Raw genomic sequence first — 18,610 nt, 5'->3', positions numbered from 1 at the left:
TCTTTCTTTGTAGGTTAATGCCCCCTGAAGCACAGTGCCCTAAAGAAAAAAAAAGACATCACACACACATTTTTCTCACTTTTTAACATACTATACTGTATTTAGACTAGGGATTGACAGATCTGGATGTGTGAAGGCTGCTCCTGAAGCTGCTGCACGAATGGTTTTTTGTGCACATAAAGAAAAGGGTTACATTTTCCCAAGGAACACTTTCTTGTAAATAATATTGATGCTTTTTTTTTTCTTCCTGTCAACAAATCCACCAAAACCAGTAATGTGTTAATCTGTTTCTCAGTACTCAGTGCAACAGTGGCAATTCTGTGCGTGGCGTACAGACCCTCTGTGTTCTGTGTATGGTCCGTGTTTTACCCAACGTCCAACATGCAGCCACTGGTTAAAGAGATATGCTGAAAATACTGTGAAACACAAAACATGCTCATAAGGACTGTGTAAGGTGTGCAAGGGTTACACCAATGCCTGTTAACCTGCTTGGTTCCCCTCATTGTCTGACAGAAGGAAAATACATTCACTTACAAATGGTTTATACTGAAAACACAATTCAGGTGGCATTAGCTTTGTTTAATTTTTTTTTTTTTTTTTTTTAATTCTTTTATGCCCTAATCAATCAGTTGCAAAGGACATGCCAATCTAGACAGAAGCTTCAGGAACATTCAGGATTTGATTTACAACAAAAACCCGTACAGTTGCCTCAGTCTCATCTACACCAAATTTATAGATACTTTACTAATGTTCTTTTTCTTGAACAGGGCTGCATAGCTAGCTGGTTATGAAGGATGACGCCTCGAATTTTACACTAATCTGAACCGTTGGGATTGGTAGGTTTTTTTTTTCATTAGCCACTGCTGAGCACAATCCCTTACCTTTGGAATAAGGTGAGAGATGGGTACTGTGTCAGTATTTGTAGCAGTCAGTGTTTTATCTGTGGCACTAAATGTGTTGAAAAGTAACTAATGTGTTGTGTCCCAAGGTGGACAGATTTGTGTGCGACACCCTTTTTCAAAGCACATGACTCTCAGCAATGATGACAATGTAACTCATATTCACTGTCACTGTCACCAGGATCAACAGAAAATCAAAGGCACAGTCAAAATAGTGTTTGTAGTATTGTGCAACTCTACTTTCTCCCTATGGACATTTATAGTCATTCATTTTTAATCCATTGACTTGGCAGGGTCTGCCATTTCAAGGTATCATAGACAATCACTCCGCCTGCCTTAACTTAACGTCTGCGTGAACACACACACACACACACACACACACACCTTGATTTCCCCATTGAGGAAGCTCTGTGTTATCACTCTGTACAGTATATTTATGTTGTGAAGTGAATATCTACTGCAAAATGAAGATACATTTCAACACCGAAAATGTTCTCCGCTTTCTGTTGAGGTCAAATTGCTACTGTTGTGGAATTGATTCTCTTGATATTGCTTTTGTTTTTGCTCTTAATTCACTTTTTATTTTCCTGTGAGTTGACAGTCTGTCCCATCTTAAACCGAGGTGTTTTTCTCCCAAAAGTGAAAGTGACCAAAACATTTTGCTTTCTTTGAATATATTTTATTGTAATAATAGCATCAAGCCAATAAAATTCTGAGAAATAAGGCTCCACTTGTGTGTCAGCTATTATTGCATAGCATTTATCAGTTGTACACAAATGATACAGAGCTTGTATATACAAGATTCAATACAGCAGTACAGTGGCTGCTTTTAGCCGTGTCTGACTTTAGAAAAATCATTCAATCATTCAATCAGTCAGTTGTACTCTAAAACATTAATCATAAAGTTGTCATTCAACGTCTCAAAAACAGACAACAGTTTTACTGTGACATTTGAAATTCCGTTCTCATATTGTTAGATATGTTAGATACAGTATATACTCATATTTTAAGGAGGAACAAAAGTCTTTAGAGGAAAACTGATATGTTCCTGAAATGTACATCTAGAAAAATGTGTAAATGTAGACCATGTTGAAGAATACACCAATATCCCTGTTTTCAACAACGGAACAGACTGCACATTTTAGACATAACTGTGATTCTTGTTTTAAGAAATCCAGCAGTCATAACATGATTCCTGTTAGGTAAGGCTATCTACAAGCCCAGCGAAGTCACACAGGCCTCTGGCGTATCCACGAACATTCAGCACTTTGTGACGCTTTAAGCCTTTAGGCTGCAGTGCATCCTGCTGCAGGAAAGATAGGGAGAGTTAAAATGGCAGCCTGAGGTAACAATACAGAACAAGGGAGAAATAACTGCAGTGTCTGAAGCTGACGGTAGATACTGCTACTGATAGGTTTAAGGGCGATTTGAGTCATCAGTCAGTGAACTGAAGGCAAAAGAACATGCAAGAATATCTCCGGGATGTTGACACAAACATCCAATCGTCACACTTTCACGACAGCGTCATTATTGATGTTTTATCTTTTCTTTTTACAGCTCCCTGTCTGTTGAGCTGCTGGTCCAGTCTTATTGAATGCTTTATGTAATCATCTATTTGCAACAGTAATATTGAAAAAAGACTTTCAGCAAGATATTAAAAAAAGCTGATGCTGCTGTGTTTCTGCCTCTACCCCTTGACAGTCGGTACAGATTTTCATTTATGCTGAAAATAACTACGTCTTTCCAGATACAACATTCCAGCCCGCAGAATAACTCAGAGAATCTAGTGTTCAAGGAACTATCTCTACTCTATTGTAAAAGTTTCATAATAAAACAGTTAACAGTGAGGTCTGTAACATGTTAAGTTTTTTCTGAGTCTAAAAAGAACGAAAGAAAGAAAGAAAGAAAATATGCTCCACTGTGTTTAAAACCTTAGCTTGATTGATTTGTGATTTTGGTGAAGTCATCCTTTAAAATCTGCTGCGATGCAGTAAACCTGCTTTTAGCTTTAGATCCCAAAGCAAATGCACTCATTTGTGCCTTGAAAAAGTCAGTTCATCTGCTTACACTGCTATCAGGCTACACGGGATACATATCTTTTAGACAAACTGTGACTTTTAAATGAAGATACTGATGTGTGAACATTAGCCTAAATGGTGAATCCCCTGATCAAAAATTCATTGCTTCACCATTTATTTGTCCCAAAGCAATAGATGCCAGAGAGTCAATTACAGTTCACTTTTTTATCCTTCCTTTGCTTTTTGTGTGTGTGTGTGTGTGTGTGTGTGTGTGTGTGTGTGGCCATGCAGTTCTTCAGGTGGGATCTGTCCAGTACTCCTTTTTTTCAGTGTGGATGGGTGTTTATTGTAAATGAGCACCAGGATCCACTCCATTTGCAGTTCAGCAACCTGCGATGAAATAGAGTGAAAAGCATTAGCTCCGACTCCCAACTCAATCTGATGTTCCATGTTTTTGGATTACAGGAGTGCATGTGTGTTTGTGTACAAAAGAGAAAACAAGAAAGGAGGGAATGAAAGGCAGAGTGAGAGAGAGAGCAGGTGTTGGAGTGGTTAATGGCTGATAGCATAAATAGCAAGCGCTGTCCGTTCCTGATTGAGGGAATGAACTTCTCCTTTGTCTCGTCGGTCAACAATGAACACCCAGCAGCACTCAAACGCCACAGACATCTAAACATTTAATGAATCTATTACAAATTTCCTTTCTCCTCACTGCCAGGCAATTTAGAGCCATTGTGAATTAACCCTCTGGAAATATGAGGACCATCTGTTGGTCCGTTTGCACATTCAAATCAACAAAAGCCATTGGACCAGTTTTCACACAGTCCTAATGCTGTGCACTGTGCAGCTAAGTGGAGACAATGTGAAAAATAAAATCCCTTTTACTCTTTCTCCTTTGGTCTCTTCTTTGTGTTTCATATGTGAATCTTTGTTACATCTCCTGTGTGATCAATGGCTGTGCTATGACCCATGTACTCTGCACACATGTCTATCCACAAGGGTTTGAGGTAGCTTGTATCGTTAAGATTGAAGTCATTAATAGATTATGCTTTCTCCAAATACTCAGCGCCTTTTAAAATGCTTTTTAGGACCGTAAAACTACAGCTATTCTTTGTTTTCTCCTGTTTTATCTGTAAGTGAAAATTACGAATAAACACACAAATATTCAGCATTAAGACCATCATTTAACCACCTAATAGTAACAATATTAACATAAACTGACAGACACATGACTCTGGAATGAGGAATTTTCAATGAGCATAAATGCAAATACATTTGCATATTTTTTTTTTCTTTTTATTCTCAAGGCTGGTTCAAAATACGCCCTATGTAGTGTAATTTAAAACCAGAGAAAGAGCGCAGGTAGAGCTTTATGCACTGGTGACATAGCATACCATGAGGGAACAGAGAACACACATGGGAGCTGAAATTTGAAATTTACGGGAGGTAAACAATAGTCTGTCATTTTCTGAAACGTATAGGTGATGGCATTGAATAAACTCATTTCAGAAAGCCTGAATAAACGAAATTTATTTGCCTTCAAAGTTCTATTTCACACTAGTAGTGAGGGATCAGTACAGTGAATTTGTCGTCATAACAGATTCAGATGCCTACCACTATAAGGAGCAGCCACTACATGACCCAGGCCCGAGGTTCATTATTCACGCTCGAAAATCAGTAAAATCATCAAAAAATTAATTGTAGTGTTGATTCTTATCTCTCTAATTCCACTAGTCACACTAGTAATCTTAGACCTGTGTGTTTGATTGAAACCGTTACTTCTTAATATCTACAGAAGGATTTCGTAGTTTAAATAATTTAGCATTTGAATTCATACTAAAATTACCAAATCCATTGCCTGGTTTGTTTTGTTATCACACCATGGATCACACCAGAGTTTGCATTTCATGCCTTTATTATAGCGGCAGGGGAGGGATAATAAGGAAAAAGGGAGAGACGTGACAACCCTGACCGAATTTTAGCCAGGGACTTTTGTGGCTGGTGTCCTAACACCTTAGCCATAGGTATACCCCCTCAGTGTGGTGGTTTAGTACCAGAAATTGATCAGCACCAGAGTTCATTTGAAGCAGACGAAGCACAAATTTGTCCTGAAAGTAGAGTTGTCTAAGTACTGACTGTTGGCTCCGGATGGGACCAGGGTATGGCGCAGACGGAGGGATCATCATGACATGTAGGCAGGGATGGAAGTAACAAACTACATTATGCTTGTTCCTGTCACAAGGTTACAAAGTTTTTAGGTTTGTCATTAAAATCAGTACTTTTACCTAAGTGATGATGCCAAATGTCGCACTCTGCTACATTTTTAATTGCATCTATTAAAAAGTAGACACAAAAGTCACATCATGTGCAGGTGCACGCTGGGCCTGGCTAAATACTAAAATGCTCACATGATCCTCCTACTGTTGCTACATACACTTTGTGTTCTACTCCATACTCTTAATGATTCAAAAACAGTATCAAGTAATGATAGAATTGTACCTGATGGCTTGAACCCAGTCAGCTGGACAACCTGCTTTAAACAAAAAAGAGAGACACAATACCCAGTCAGTGTACAGTCAGTGTACAGCGTGATACACAGTGCTTATTAAAAGTATTCACCCCTTTGGATGTTTTCCCGTTTTATTGCTTTTTTAAAAAGAAACATATTAATAATAATATTAATAATTTGGCTTTTTCTTGATACAAATTTACAAAATGAAAACAGATGTCAATTAGTTAGAAACATATAATGCAAAATAAGGGCATTAGCACTGTCGCCTCACAGCAAGAGGGTTTCAGGTTCAAATCCCCGTCTGAGCCCTTCTATGTGGAATTTGCATGTTCTCAGCTCCGGCCCATAGTCCAACCACTTCAGGATCCCCTTCAGTTCACCTACCAGCCCCGCCTTGGAGTGGACGATGCCATCATCTACCTGCTGAACAGAGTCTACACCCACAAGCCGGCAAGCACTGTGAGAATCACGTTCTTTGACTTCACAAGTGCATTTGATGGGCTGGCTCTGTTGGCCGAGAAGCTGACAGCGATGCAGGTAGATGCCCCACTGGTGTCCTGGATATCTATCAGTCACTATCTGACTAGCAGTACGTGCGCCTAAAGTGCCGCTTGTCAGATGAAGTGATCAGCAACACCGGGGCTCCACAGGGGACTGTCCTCTCTCCCTTCCTCTTCACGATCTACACCACAGACTTTACGCACTGCACAGAGTCCTGCCATCTTCAGAAATTTTCTGATGACTCTGCAGTGGTTGGGTGTATTACTGGGGGGGATGAGAGAGAGTACAGGACGGTAGTGGACAACTTTGTCACATGGAGCGGGAAAAACCACCTACAGCCAAAGGACCAAGGAACTGGTGGTGGACCTGAGGAGGACTAAGGCTCCAGTGACCCCTATCAACATCAAAGGGGACACTGTGGAGGTGGTGGAGGAGTACAAATACCTGGGGGTGTACTTAGACCACAAACTGGACTGGTGCAAGAACGTGGACATGGTCTACAGAAAGGGCCAGAGCCGCCTCTACTTTCTGAGGCGGCTGAGGTCCTTCAACATCTGCAGGACGATGCTGAGGATGTTCTATGAGTCGGTGGTGTCCAGTGCCATCACATATGCCGTTGCCTGCTGGGGCAGCTGCCTGAGGGTGAGGGACACTAATAGACTCAATAGAATCATCAAGAAGGCCAGCCATGTTGTGGGAGGGGAACTGGACTCTCTGACAGTGGTGTCTGAGAGGAGGATGTTGTCCAAAATAAGAACTATACTGGACTTTCCCTCTCACCCTCTCCACAATGTGCTGATCGGCTACAGGAGCTCGTTCAGCAAAAGACTCTTACTGCCACGATGCACCACAGAGCGACACAGGAAATCATTCCTGCCTGTCGCCATCAAACTATTAAACTCTGCACTATGACAGAAACACATACGTTTATATACAGTGTGTTAGTACCTATATTTAAGATTTATACTTATTTTACTTTTTCATCCTATTTTATATATTTCACTTTCTTGGTGTACAAGAGTACAATGTCTGTACAAAAAAGAATTTCCCCTCAGGGGTAAATAAAGGAATTCTGATTCTACACATTTACATTATACATTTTGAATTAATTGACATTACTTTGTTGAAATCTGTTTTCACTTTGACATTAAAGAGGTTGTTTCTTGTAAATTTTTGTAAAAAAAAAAAACCAACAACAAAAATTTGATTTATAAAAGCAATAAAAGGGGAAAACATCCAAGTTGGTGAATATGTATTATAGGCACCATATGGCAACAGTGCAGTGATAATGATAGATAGATAGATAGATAGATAGATAGATAGATAGATAGATAGATAGATAGATAGATAGATAGATAGATAGACAGATACTTTATTGATCCCGAGGGAAATTCAAGAACATGCTACTTACTTGGTTTCCTGATGTAGGTTTTAAGGAGAAACTCACAAAGTTCTCTTTTCTGAAACTCTCTGAAATACAATAACACATTTTCAAAGTTTGAATTTCACTTTCATGACCAACGCATTTTTTATGCAAGGCCAAAACATGTAAGACAAAGACATAAAAGCAACACAAAGTACAATACAAAGAAAGCTTTATGAAACACACAGATAAACAAAAATACAAACAATATGAATGACTACAGAACATTATGAGAATTCTTAAAACCTTTTGGTTCCTTCTCACACTGATTCCCTTTATTTGCTCTTGTGTTTCTAAACAATTAATGTCATCTAATCACAGCCTTCTGTTTGCAGGACAGATTGCTGCTGATGAGATAAACCAAGATATGAAATGAAGCGAAATGGCATCATCTGCAATCTAAAGTCTGTCCTTATCATTACTCCACGTTCACTTTTTTCAGTCACAATGAGCAGGAGAATTATGAGCCTCCAGCATTGGTCCAGGCTGTATTCAGTGCCGCCTACTATAGTAAATAAGTGAATTGTGAATTGCGAACTTGAAAATATTGCCACTATTGTGAAACCTTGGCAATAACTGTATAATTTCAATAAAATATATCAAAAATGCACTGTAATAACAAAAGCAAAAACAGCAGTACAAAAAATTAGGAATATGTCCTGGTTTTCTTCTACCATACTGAAGTTGTCTGCTGCATTGGCTGCAGCTCTCTATGGAAACTGATTGGCAGGCTGGCTAGCTAGTTTATAAAAGCGCCAATATTGCTAATCTAACCAAATTTCTTGCCTTAAAAAATGTCAGAAGTGAATATATTGATATAATAGTGTGATTTCTGGTGTTGACTTGAATGTCTGTAGTGACCGTTCTGGCATTATACATGGTGGGACGCAGTACCAGAGGCATTTTTGATGATTTTTGTATACAGTTTTTGTGTCATTATGTGTGAATTATCTCTAATAGCTTGTTACGGTGCCCAGTCACACACCAGACACTAATTTCAGACTAACTTGTACAGGCCTGCCAGATTGAAAGGTTTTCTATACATCAAAACTACTTTTTATTTGACTGGGTGGATACAAATGGTTTAGAGTGTGATAATTTGGCTACCTAAGAGCAGCCAATTAAGATCTGGTCCCACACTGCTTGAATGTGTGTTGTGCATGTTTTGAAAATAACAGAGGGCTGAAAAAAGAATTTTCTGCTGCTGAAGTAAGAAAATGGATGAAGAGACAACATTTTTGTTACTGTAAGTGTGCTTGTATCCAATAGAGAAAGTCTGTGTACTTCTGTCAGCTCAACAAAAAGATTACCAACCATACGATCAATGAACAATGTGTGAGAAGTTTTTGGTAAAACTTTTGAAATCAATTAAAACAACATAACAGAGTACTTTTACTTGCTGCTTCAATCATATGGCACTGGATCAGATCTGCACCATTCAAAGTAAGAAAAAAATAACTGGCGAAACAGAAACCAGCAATTTTAGATCGTTGATCTCAACCTAAAAGTGCATACTATGCTTTATTGTGCTAGAACATTGGTAGAAGAACACGAAATGTAAAGGCTACTTAAACCTCAAAAGCTTAGATAATGTTGAATTTATTGTCTTATCTTTGACATATGTTCATTTCTAGCATGTTTGGTACCTAGAAATAGCTTCATACCTCACAGCTTCATAACTAATACGAAAGACCAGGTCCCACACAGCACACTCACATATTAGCCCTAGGTTACACAGCCTACCATTCTTAATGACCAGTGATGTGGAGGTGGAGCTGGGATGTCCAGAAGTCTCACTGGTCTCAGGACTGGAGGGGGTTGGAGGACTGCGGCCCCAGGAGGTAACTGGGGCTCTCTGGGAGGGTAGAAAGCTGGTTGGCTGGGAACAATTCTGAAGATAGAAGTGGTGATGATGTTATTATAAATTATAGTACTGGTCTACTACACCACTAAAGTATATATACTTTATACTCTACTAAAAAAAACTGTCCACACAAAAACAAAGTCAAAGTTCCTTTAAAATAAACATGAAAATAAAAAAGAAATTTATTTTTTGTTCTGCACTGATGAACCTGATCATAGCTGTGTGCTTATTACTTACTAACCGTGAAAGATAAGGCCTTCCTCTTTTCTTTGATCCTCTTTATGGCATTCCTCACCTAAATGAGAAGCAGTGTTTACACCCACTGATTTGTCCAAAAGGCTGGCAGCCTCACATACCGTACAATGATACATTCTGAAATTCTGCTGGAGTGGTGACAGGCAGGGACACTGACAATGGACTGAATGCCTCTTTACCTCACTGTTGTAAACAGCATACACCAAGAAGATATACAGGCCCTGTGGAAACACATTAGGAAGCATGTGAAAGGTTGAACGTGGAGAAGAATAAACTCTTTTCATACAGCTTTTATTGACAATATGTTCATCAAGTTTGTTTCGTACTCCAATCTGTAAGCCCTGTCAAATGTTGTTTTTCTCTTAACCAAAAGACAGAAATGTATTGAAAAATATTTATGCATGCTCTGTATCGGTGTGGTTTTCTACTCCCTTCTGGCACAAGCTTCAGTTGGATTCAGTAGGGTGTGGCTGAACTGAATCTAAGTTGGATCTCTCTTCTCTTATTTTCACGGGGAAAATCTGTACCAGAAACGCAATTTGGAAGAAATATTTTCTATCAGGGCAACTTTGTCTCAGGAGTTAGAGTGGCTCATCTACTAATCAGAACATCATTGTTTCAATCGCTGGCTCTGACTCTGGCTCTGTCTGTTTCATGTCAAAGTGTCCTTAGACAAGATACCTTAGGCACTGGATGGCTCCTCCTTTGGTGTGTGAGTGATGCATCAATGTGTATTGTAAAGTGCTCTGAGTTTTCACCAAGACTAGAAAACACAGTCCATTTCTAAGATTGCAGTTTGTATGTCCAGTGATGCGGCACGGTGGTGCAGTGGTTAGCACTGTCGCCTCATAGCAAGAGGGTTCCAGGTTCGAATCCCGGTCTGGGCCCTTCTATGTGGAGTTTGCATGTTCTCCCTGTGCCTGCGTGGGTTTTCTCCGGGTACTCCGGCTTCCTCTCACAATACCAAAAACATGCACATTAGGTTAATTGGCTACTCTACATTGCTCCTAGGTGTGAGTGTGAGAGTGTGTGGTTGTTGCTTTGTGTGTTGGCCCTGCGATTGACTGGCGACCAGTCCAGGATGAACCCCGCCTCTCGCCCGTAGTCAGCTGGGATAGGCTCCAGCTCCCCCGCGACCCTGACGGATAAGCGGTATAGAAAATGGATGGATGGATGTCCAGTGATGTACTGCAGACATGGGGATACTGGATACATTTAATCCAGTCACTGTGCAGAAGTGTTTGTAGAGCTTGAAAAGCTTAACGTCACAGAGGAGATACAAAACCACTCTATATAACAGTGCATATCATATTCATAGCATATTCAGTCTTTTAGTCTTTCCTGGAAGGCATGCATAGTGTTGCACTCTGTTTTAAGTACAAAATGTAAGAAAAATTGTCAAACAAATTAAACTAGAGGAGTGCATTCAGTAGACGCAGTGATGTGAAGATTCTAGTTATATATTCTGTTATATATTCTATATTCTGTTCATATTCCGTGTTCATTTTCCATTTTCAGTGTAAATAAAATATAAAAAAAATCCCACCATCCATCAATCATATTTAAAAAACAAGAGAACATTACTCCTGGTCCAATAAGAATTAATACATCATTAGTCATCATGAAATCATTAGTTATCCATGATTTTAAAATTGCCATAGAAGTGGTAATCTAGATATAATAATGTAATCCTCGATACCGTGACTATAATCTAATTACACAATCATCAGGGCTGACTATAGTTACTGTTTTTTTTTTTTTTAATCTGCCCAACCCTGTGTATACTTTGAGTTGCTGGTCGGGTAGAGCAGGAGATAAGATGACTGGTTCTTGATGCTAATGTCAAGAGCCCTCACATAGTCACAGTCAGATATAGGATATATTTTCAAAGGATGTATTAATCTAACCATAGCTCCACCTGAATTTTCATTGTTTTGCCATTTGTAAAAGTTATAGGCTACCAACAAACTTCCTGTACTATGTGCCATTAGAGTTACTGTTGATCGGGGGTTGCGTCTTAATTCTCTGCTTTTCTGAAGCAGCAGTACACAGAGGCTTAAGTTTATGTTGCAATAAATGTAATCATTTAATTGTAAGGAAGCACAAAACAAATGCTACATTTTCTGCTCTGTACTGAAACATAATTATTCCCACTATAGTTAACTCATGCAAAGATTTAATTATTAACTCAAAATTACAGTGACTGCCAGTAAACAGCTAATGTGAACATCTAATAGTAGCCATACACTCTCACTCTCTACTCTCTCTCTTTGCTGAAGCAGCTTATTTAAATATATTCATATACATATATATGTATATGAATATATACCACCCAAGCTGTACTCTCAGTGGCAGGGCAATAACATGAGTATAGAGCCACCCAGAGCTGAGACTGAACAGTATTTGAAAAACATATGGGAGAAGGAGGCATCACATAACACCAATGCTCAGTGGCATGTGGGTCTAAAGCTGTGTTTTCACTGATCAACACGGTACGCTTAGGTATGGTATGCAATTATTTGTGTTTCCATTATGAAAAGTTGTTAAGTCTACCAAAATAAGGGTACCATACTGGTTTTTGGCACCCTTCTGTTGGGGTACCAAGTACAGTGGTGAGGTATGGTACGGTTTAAGCCATACCCACTGCCGTCCTTTGATTGGTCAATAGAGAGTCATTGTTGTTTACCATGCTGTTCTTGTTCTTCTTGTCTACTGTGCTTGTCTACCGTGCTTAAATGATATCACGAGAGAGGAAGCAGAAGCACGTCAAGCGGGCGGGAGTCCATGCTAAGCTAAAAACAAACCCTACCTGGCCGACCCTCCCATCCATCATGCTCATCAACGCAAGAGCCTTGGAAAACAAAGTGGACTACATGTGACTTCAAAGAACCACCCAGCTGGAATGCAGGAACTGCTGTGTTTTCATTTTCACAGAGACGTGACTCAGCAACAGAGTACCGGATGCCGCCATCGAACTAGACGGGCTAACCCTGTTCCATGCAGACAAAGACGCAACTTGGATCTGTAAGACTTGCAGCAGCGGTTAGGGTATTTACAACAAGGAATGGTGCAAGATCTCTGTCTTGGTGTCCACACACTGTTCTACAGTGGTGCAATTCCTAATCGTCGGATGCAGGCCATTTTATTGGCCATAGGAATTCACCACTGTGCTCATTGTCGCAGAGTATATTTTGCCTGGTGCTAATGCTAACGTAGCCTTAAACAAACTTTACACAAAAGTTAGTGAAGCTCAAAACTCAAACCCAGATGGACTTTTTATTATCGCCAGAGATTTCAACCATGTGAATCTCAAGACAGTCCTCCCTAAGTTCCATCAACATGTGGACTTTGCAACAACAGAGAAAAACTCGCTGGATCTCCCTGTCTTTCCTCTCCCCCCTCTCCCTCCCAGCCGGTTGCAGCAGTGTCCTGGATCGCAGACTATCTCAATAGCAGACCACAGTATGTATGCCTGAAGTGCTGCTTGTTAGATGAAGCGATCAGCAACACCGGGGCTCCACAGGGAACCATCCTCTCTCCCTTCCTCTTCACCATTTACACCACAGACTTTAAGCACTGCACAGAGACATTTAAGTCTCTACATTTAAGAGTAGACTAAAAACTTTCCTTGGCCGGCCCCTAGTTATGCTACTATAGACTTAGACTGCCGGAAGTCCTCCCGTGACGCACTGAGCTCTTTCTTCTTTTCCCTCTCCTTCTGCACACATTTATGTCCCATTAATGCATATAACAAACTCAACTCAACTTCTTCCCTGGAGTCCTTGTGCTTTCTCGTCTCTCAGGTTCCTATGAGTCGTGGTTGGACCTCCTGCTGCGGTCCTGCTCGAAACTTACTGCTATTACTACTGTTTAGTCATAATCTATTTTAATTCTATTACTACTCTGCTGCAGCTGCTACCAATATTATTGTTACTAATATTGCTATCATAATCAACATAGTACCTTCTGTATACTTCATTGTCATTATCATTATCCACAGTTCCAATACTTCTGGTATTATTACTGCTGCTATGCATCTCTGCTTGTGTGCTCCTTCTCTCATGATTAGAATAGAGAGGGTTGAGCTGAGGGAGGGCAACATTACAGATGTTCAGGATAGTTATGTTGGGATCCTGCAAGCAAATGGAAACCACGAGGAAACCACAAGCAAGTCAGCTGCAGTCAAATACCTACACAGAGTGAGGCAGGTCCTGAGAAGTCAGCTGAATGGTAAGAACAAGGTCCTGTCCATTTACCCATATGACCTGCCAGTCTTCAAATACCCTGCTGGCATAATAAATTGGCCAAATGAGGAGATAGAGGCCATTGATATCAAGACAAGGATGCTCGATGCATGGTGCAGCACCCTCAGACTGTATGCTAAGCGGAACGAGGGAGGGAGTGTGTCTGTTCAAGATGAAACAACAGAGATCCAGGAATACATCAGAAAAATTGCCCCCAGAGATGAACTGCTAAGTGAATACCCGAGGCAGCAGAAACCTGGCAATGATGAGGAGGAAGAGGACGAAAGATCATGGAGGGACAAGCCCTTGCACGGCATGTACCACCGAGAAATAGTGGCTGATATGAAGAAATCCTGCCAATGACTAGAGAAGGCGGGACCGTACAGAAGCACTAATCATGGCAGTACAGGCACTCAGTACAAGTTCAACAGAGGCTGGGGTCTACCACACCAGACAGGACCCCAGATGCAGGCTGTGCAAAGATGCCCCTGAGACAATTCAGCACATAACAGTAGGGTGTAAGATGATGACAGGAACAGCGTACATGGAACACCATAACCAGGTGGCTGGCATCTGTACTGAGTATGGGCCGGAGGTCCCAAGGTCAGAATGCAAGACGCCTCCCAGGGTGGTTCAGAATTACAAAGCTAAGATTCCGTGGGACTTCGAAATCCTGACTGAGAAAATGGTGAGGACAAACCAGCCGGACATTGTGGTGGTTGACAAAGAACAGAAGAAGGCAGTGTTGATACCATTATTGTTACTACTATTGTTATCAAAATCACCATAATACCTTCTGTATACTTCATTGTCATTATCATTATCTACATTTTCGATACTTCTGGTATTATTACTGCTGCTATGCATCTCTGCTTGTGTGCTCCTTCTCTCACACCCCACCCCCTCTGCCTCTCTCCCTTGCTCTCTCTCTCTCTCTCTCTCTCTCTCTCTCTCCCTCTCTCTTGCTCTCCTGCTCTCTCTCTCTCTCTCTCTCTCTCTCTCCCTCTCTCTCAACCCAACCGGTCAAGGCAGATGGCCGCCCATCTTGAGCCGGGGTCTGCTCCGAGGTTTCTGCCTTCTAAAAGGCAGTTTTTCCTCGTCACTGTCACCAAGTGCTTGCTCAAGGGGGAATGTTGGGCTCTCTCTATTTACAATTTAATTAAAGAGTTTGGTCTAGACCTGCTCAAACTGGAAAGTGTCATGAGATAACTTTTGTTGTGAATTGGCGCTATATAAATAAACTGAATTGAATTGAATTGATAGATTTAGCAATCCCAAGTAACTGCAACATCAAAGAGAATGATCACGAGAAGCTCAAAAAATAACAAGGGCTAAAAGAAGAGCTAGAAAAGATGTGGTGAGTAAAAGCAACAGTGGTGCCAGTGGTAATTGGGCACTGGGGGCTGTGACCCTCAAAGTGGCTCCAGCAGATTCCAGGTACATCTGTGGGCTCTGATAGAAGACCCGAGCTTGAGGAAGATATTGGTTATATTATTATTACATTATTTTTATATTGGTAAGAATAATGGGCTGGTTCATCATTATCCTCCTGTCTACATGAGGAAGAACTCCTACTGAAATGTTATCTGCCCTCAGCTTGACACAGGCAGTAAATCTAAATTAACTAGCAGCTCTCTGGGGGTCACCCAGGGGCCAGCTCATTTTGATTAATTAACAACCAGGAAATAACATGCAGGGGTGGGTTGCATAAGCAAAGACAAGGAGAGAGAGAAAGAGAAAGATGTGCAGATTGAACGTGAGGTATAAGAAACAGAAATGTTGAAGTGAGTAAAAAGTGTCTGAGAGAGGAAGTAACTGCTGTGTTATCAGGGGAGGAGAGCTGGAGGTAGATGTGGTATGACCTGTCGTTCAAATGCCCGACTGTCTTCTCCCACACACGGACAAAAATCTACGCGCAAACACACACACACACTAAATTGGATGAATACACAGCAGATAAGATTTGTTATATTTTATATCAATAATGTGTTCTTATTTTTTACGGCAGTATTTTTTTATTCTTTCTTTGTTAAAGCTTATTGTTTGTCGAAAGAGCTATACAAATGAAGTTACTATTATTATATTGCCACTGTAAAAGTAGGTTTTTTTTTTGAGGTCCATTGATAGAACAAGGTCTGTGAATTGTCTTGACTGACCAGCTCATGATTTCTGGAAAGAGACATTGTAGTTGTAGGTTAAAGAGAGACAAGAAATCAGGTCTTTGGAAAGAAGCCATAAAGAGGCAACTTGACTAATGTGAGTTTCTGCTTGATAAATATATGATTCAATCAATAACCATTTAAAATACTGTTAAGTGTGGTTTTACATCTTTCTTTTGAACTCACTCAAACAGTTAAACTCAATCAACTGACCCAGACAATTGTGTGTTCGGGAAGGGTGACAGGGTGTAGGAATCATAACAGGACAGACATGCAGTAACGAGAGTAAGCCCAAATAAGTAACAACACATTAGAAACACACCCAAAAAATTGCAGCCTTCTCCTGCCAATATTTGAAAGTGAGCTAGTAGACGAAGAAGCCCAAGGTTGAGTATAATAAGCAGACTTGACAACTTTGAGCCTTGAGTATATGTATGTGATGTGCAAAGCCTTTACAAAGCCTCTCTAACATGTGGTTAACATGAAACAGCATGGTTACTGTAAGTTAATACACAAGAAGTATACTTTTAGCTTAAGGAAAGGCTCAAGGATGTTTCCTTTCACACTTCAGGTTCATCACATTGACTTATATAGAGATGCTGCATCTCCACTTCCCACCCACAAGCCAAAATACCCTGGATTGGTTTGCCGCCACCTTGTGTTGGTGAGTCTGAGCAGTAGTGATTGGGTGACAGAGCCACACAACTAAATTCCTTCCAATACACCAATCTGTCCCGGTCACGAGCAGCGCTCAGCTGTCAATCATGATGTTTCACTGTTTTTATAGCATATTAAATAATTTGAGCCATGTCCCCTCTGCAAGGTGTTTTGGGTACACTTTTGATCAGATGTCATCCATCTTTAGGTCCAAGGCTCAGCACTAAAAGCAACCATTTTCACACTGTTGTCACTATGTCATATGATACATTCTTATAAAAACATAGATCATATGCAGATGACACCTTTACTTTTCTTTAAGTTTCCATTACTATATATGATCTTGATCATGATCAAAATAAACAAATCAGGTTTGTTAGGGAAAAACGTCATGTACCATTTTGTTATGTATGATTGTCTTGCGGTGATTCAACTAATGGTTGGAATTTGTATGTGCACCTGCTTGGGCAACCCTACGTAATCCCTAATATTACAAGATTATCGTAACAGACTGCAATTAAATAATGTTTGCAAATATTATGTACTGCTGTTTACCTGGAATGCATTGAGAGCGATGAAGATATAGGCAACTACTACAGACAGATGGACCAACACTCCACACAGCCAGGTCAGACCCAGCACCGGCAGCAGGATAAGAACAGGACGGGTCACAGCCCTGCAAACATACAGAAGACACACATACCAGAATCGTAAATGCACATACAGTATGTGTGTGAATCACACACATGTACTCTCAATGTAGATGCTTGAGAGTGAGGTCCAAAGGAACCCTGAAACAAAACTTCACACTGTGTTGTGGCACCATTTGATTCCTTTTGATTCCTCTCTTTGTATAACCTGTCTTTGTCAGCCATTTAGACTCAAAGAGCCAGTAGTATTTTCTTCTCAAAAATGTCTTCCTTGAATCCCCACGAAACATCTCTGCACAACTATAGATTTAGCTGCCTACCACAGACATACTTTGCAATCATCCTTTCAATGGCACTTATACGGCCAATAACCATTTTATGGGGCAAGGCGGAAAAGGTTGCCTTTGTTCAAACCACTATTGTTGTCTCAGTGCTGCACCTGGGTAGAAAGATTGAGTTTTCAGACTACACCGTGTCTGCAAGGACAAAGCCAGCACCCACTTCCCTCTCTTCCCTTTTATTTTTGAAAGTTGCTTTCCCTCTAATCTGCTGAATTCAAATAACATTCTAGGGCTGGCGCAGACATCTACTTTCAGTCTGTTTGTGAGGGAACGAAGAGACACAACGACAGCAAGAGAGGGAATGGCGTCCTAACATTTACATCAGGCTAAGGCCAATTTTGGAAAAAAAAAAATGTCTGGATGAAGGAGAGCTGTTGTGTGTTGGGTTGAAGGACTTTTTACTTGTGAGAAATGAAATCTCTTCTCAGCCATAAAACATATAGCATTATCTTCTAATTCTAGTGCACTGACCTGTGTGTATACCTCTGGAAAAGCACATTAGTACTCAAAATACTGAAAGAAAAATGGGACTTATGTGCACTGCACAAAGATGTCTTATAATACATCTATGTATAATCCTCACATTCTATTCTATTCCTCTCCAAGTAAAATACAAGAACATTTAGATGGTGCTACACTGCATATGTATGCACTGTATACGCTGGGTGAATCAGTTAATCATGGGAAATAATTCAATACATTGAAGAGATTTCTTAAATTATAAAGAATATGTTTTCTCTATCAGTAATAATGTCCAGCCAAACATATTTTTGGTTTTAATTCATTTCAATAAAGTTTATTTACACAGCACCAATTCACAACAAAAGTTATCTCATGACACTTTCCAGTTAGAGAAGGTCTAGACCAAACTATTTAATTTTATTTGTCCATATTTTGAAATGTCTTTCCATGTCTGAGATTTCTGCCTCCGCTGAAATACAACAGTTAAGTGGAGTTTTATATGTGGTGCTCACAGAATGGACGTGAAATAACAAAGATACAAAACTGTTTAGATAGCCCTGTTTTGATTCTTCACTTATCTCACTGTCAACACTCGTCATTTGGAATGTTTATTTAGTAGAATGTA

At 40.2% G+C, this 18,610-nt stretch overlaps 1 protein-coding gene across 1 annotated transcript in view; it reads right to left on the bottom strand.

The window, feature by feature from the left end:
• Positions 1-1,762: 1,762 nt before the first annotated feature.
• Positions 1,763-18,610, bottom strand: part of adgrd2 (adhesion G protein-coupled receptor D2) — a 35,348-nt gene continuing 18,500 nt past the window's right edge. Inside the window, exons 19-25 of the mRNA XM_046386009.1 lie at positions 17,088-17,208; positions 9,652-9,693; positions 9,459-9,512; positions 9,097-9,244; positions 7,342-7,400; positions 5,417-5,450; positions 1,763-3,307 (exon numbers count right to left, since the gene is read on the bottom strand). Coding sequence (XP_046241965.1) covers positions 3,300-3,307; positions 5,417-5,450; positions 7,342-7,400; positions 9,097-9,244; positions 9,459-9,512; positions 9,652-9,693; positions 17,088-17,208 — 466 coding nt within the window. The 3' untranslated portion in view covers positions 1,763-3,299. The remainder of the gene's footprint in view (positions 3,308-5,416; positions 5,451-7,341; positions 7,401-9,096; positions 9,245-9,458; positions 9,513-9,651; positions 9,694-17,087; positions 17,209-18,610) is intronic.

This window comes from Scatophagus argus, chromosome 4 (genome assembly GCF_020382885.2).
Source record: "Scatophagus argus isolate fScaArg1 chromosome 4, fScaArg1.pri, whole genome shotgun sequence".
In the NCBI taxonomy this organism is placed as follows: Eukaryota; Metazoa; Chordata; class Actinopteri; family Scatophagidae; genus Scatophagus; species Scatophagus argus.
Note: the sequence above shows the minus strand (reverse complement) of the source record. Positions and strands in the feature narration are given on the sequence as shown.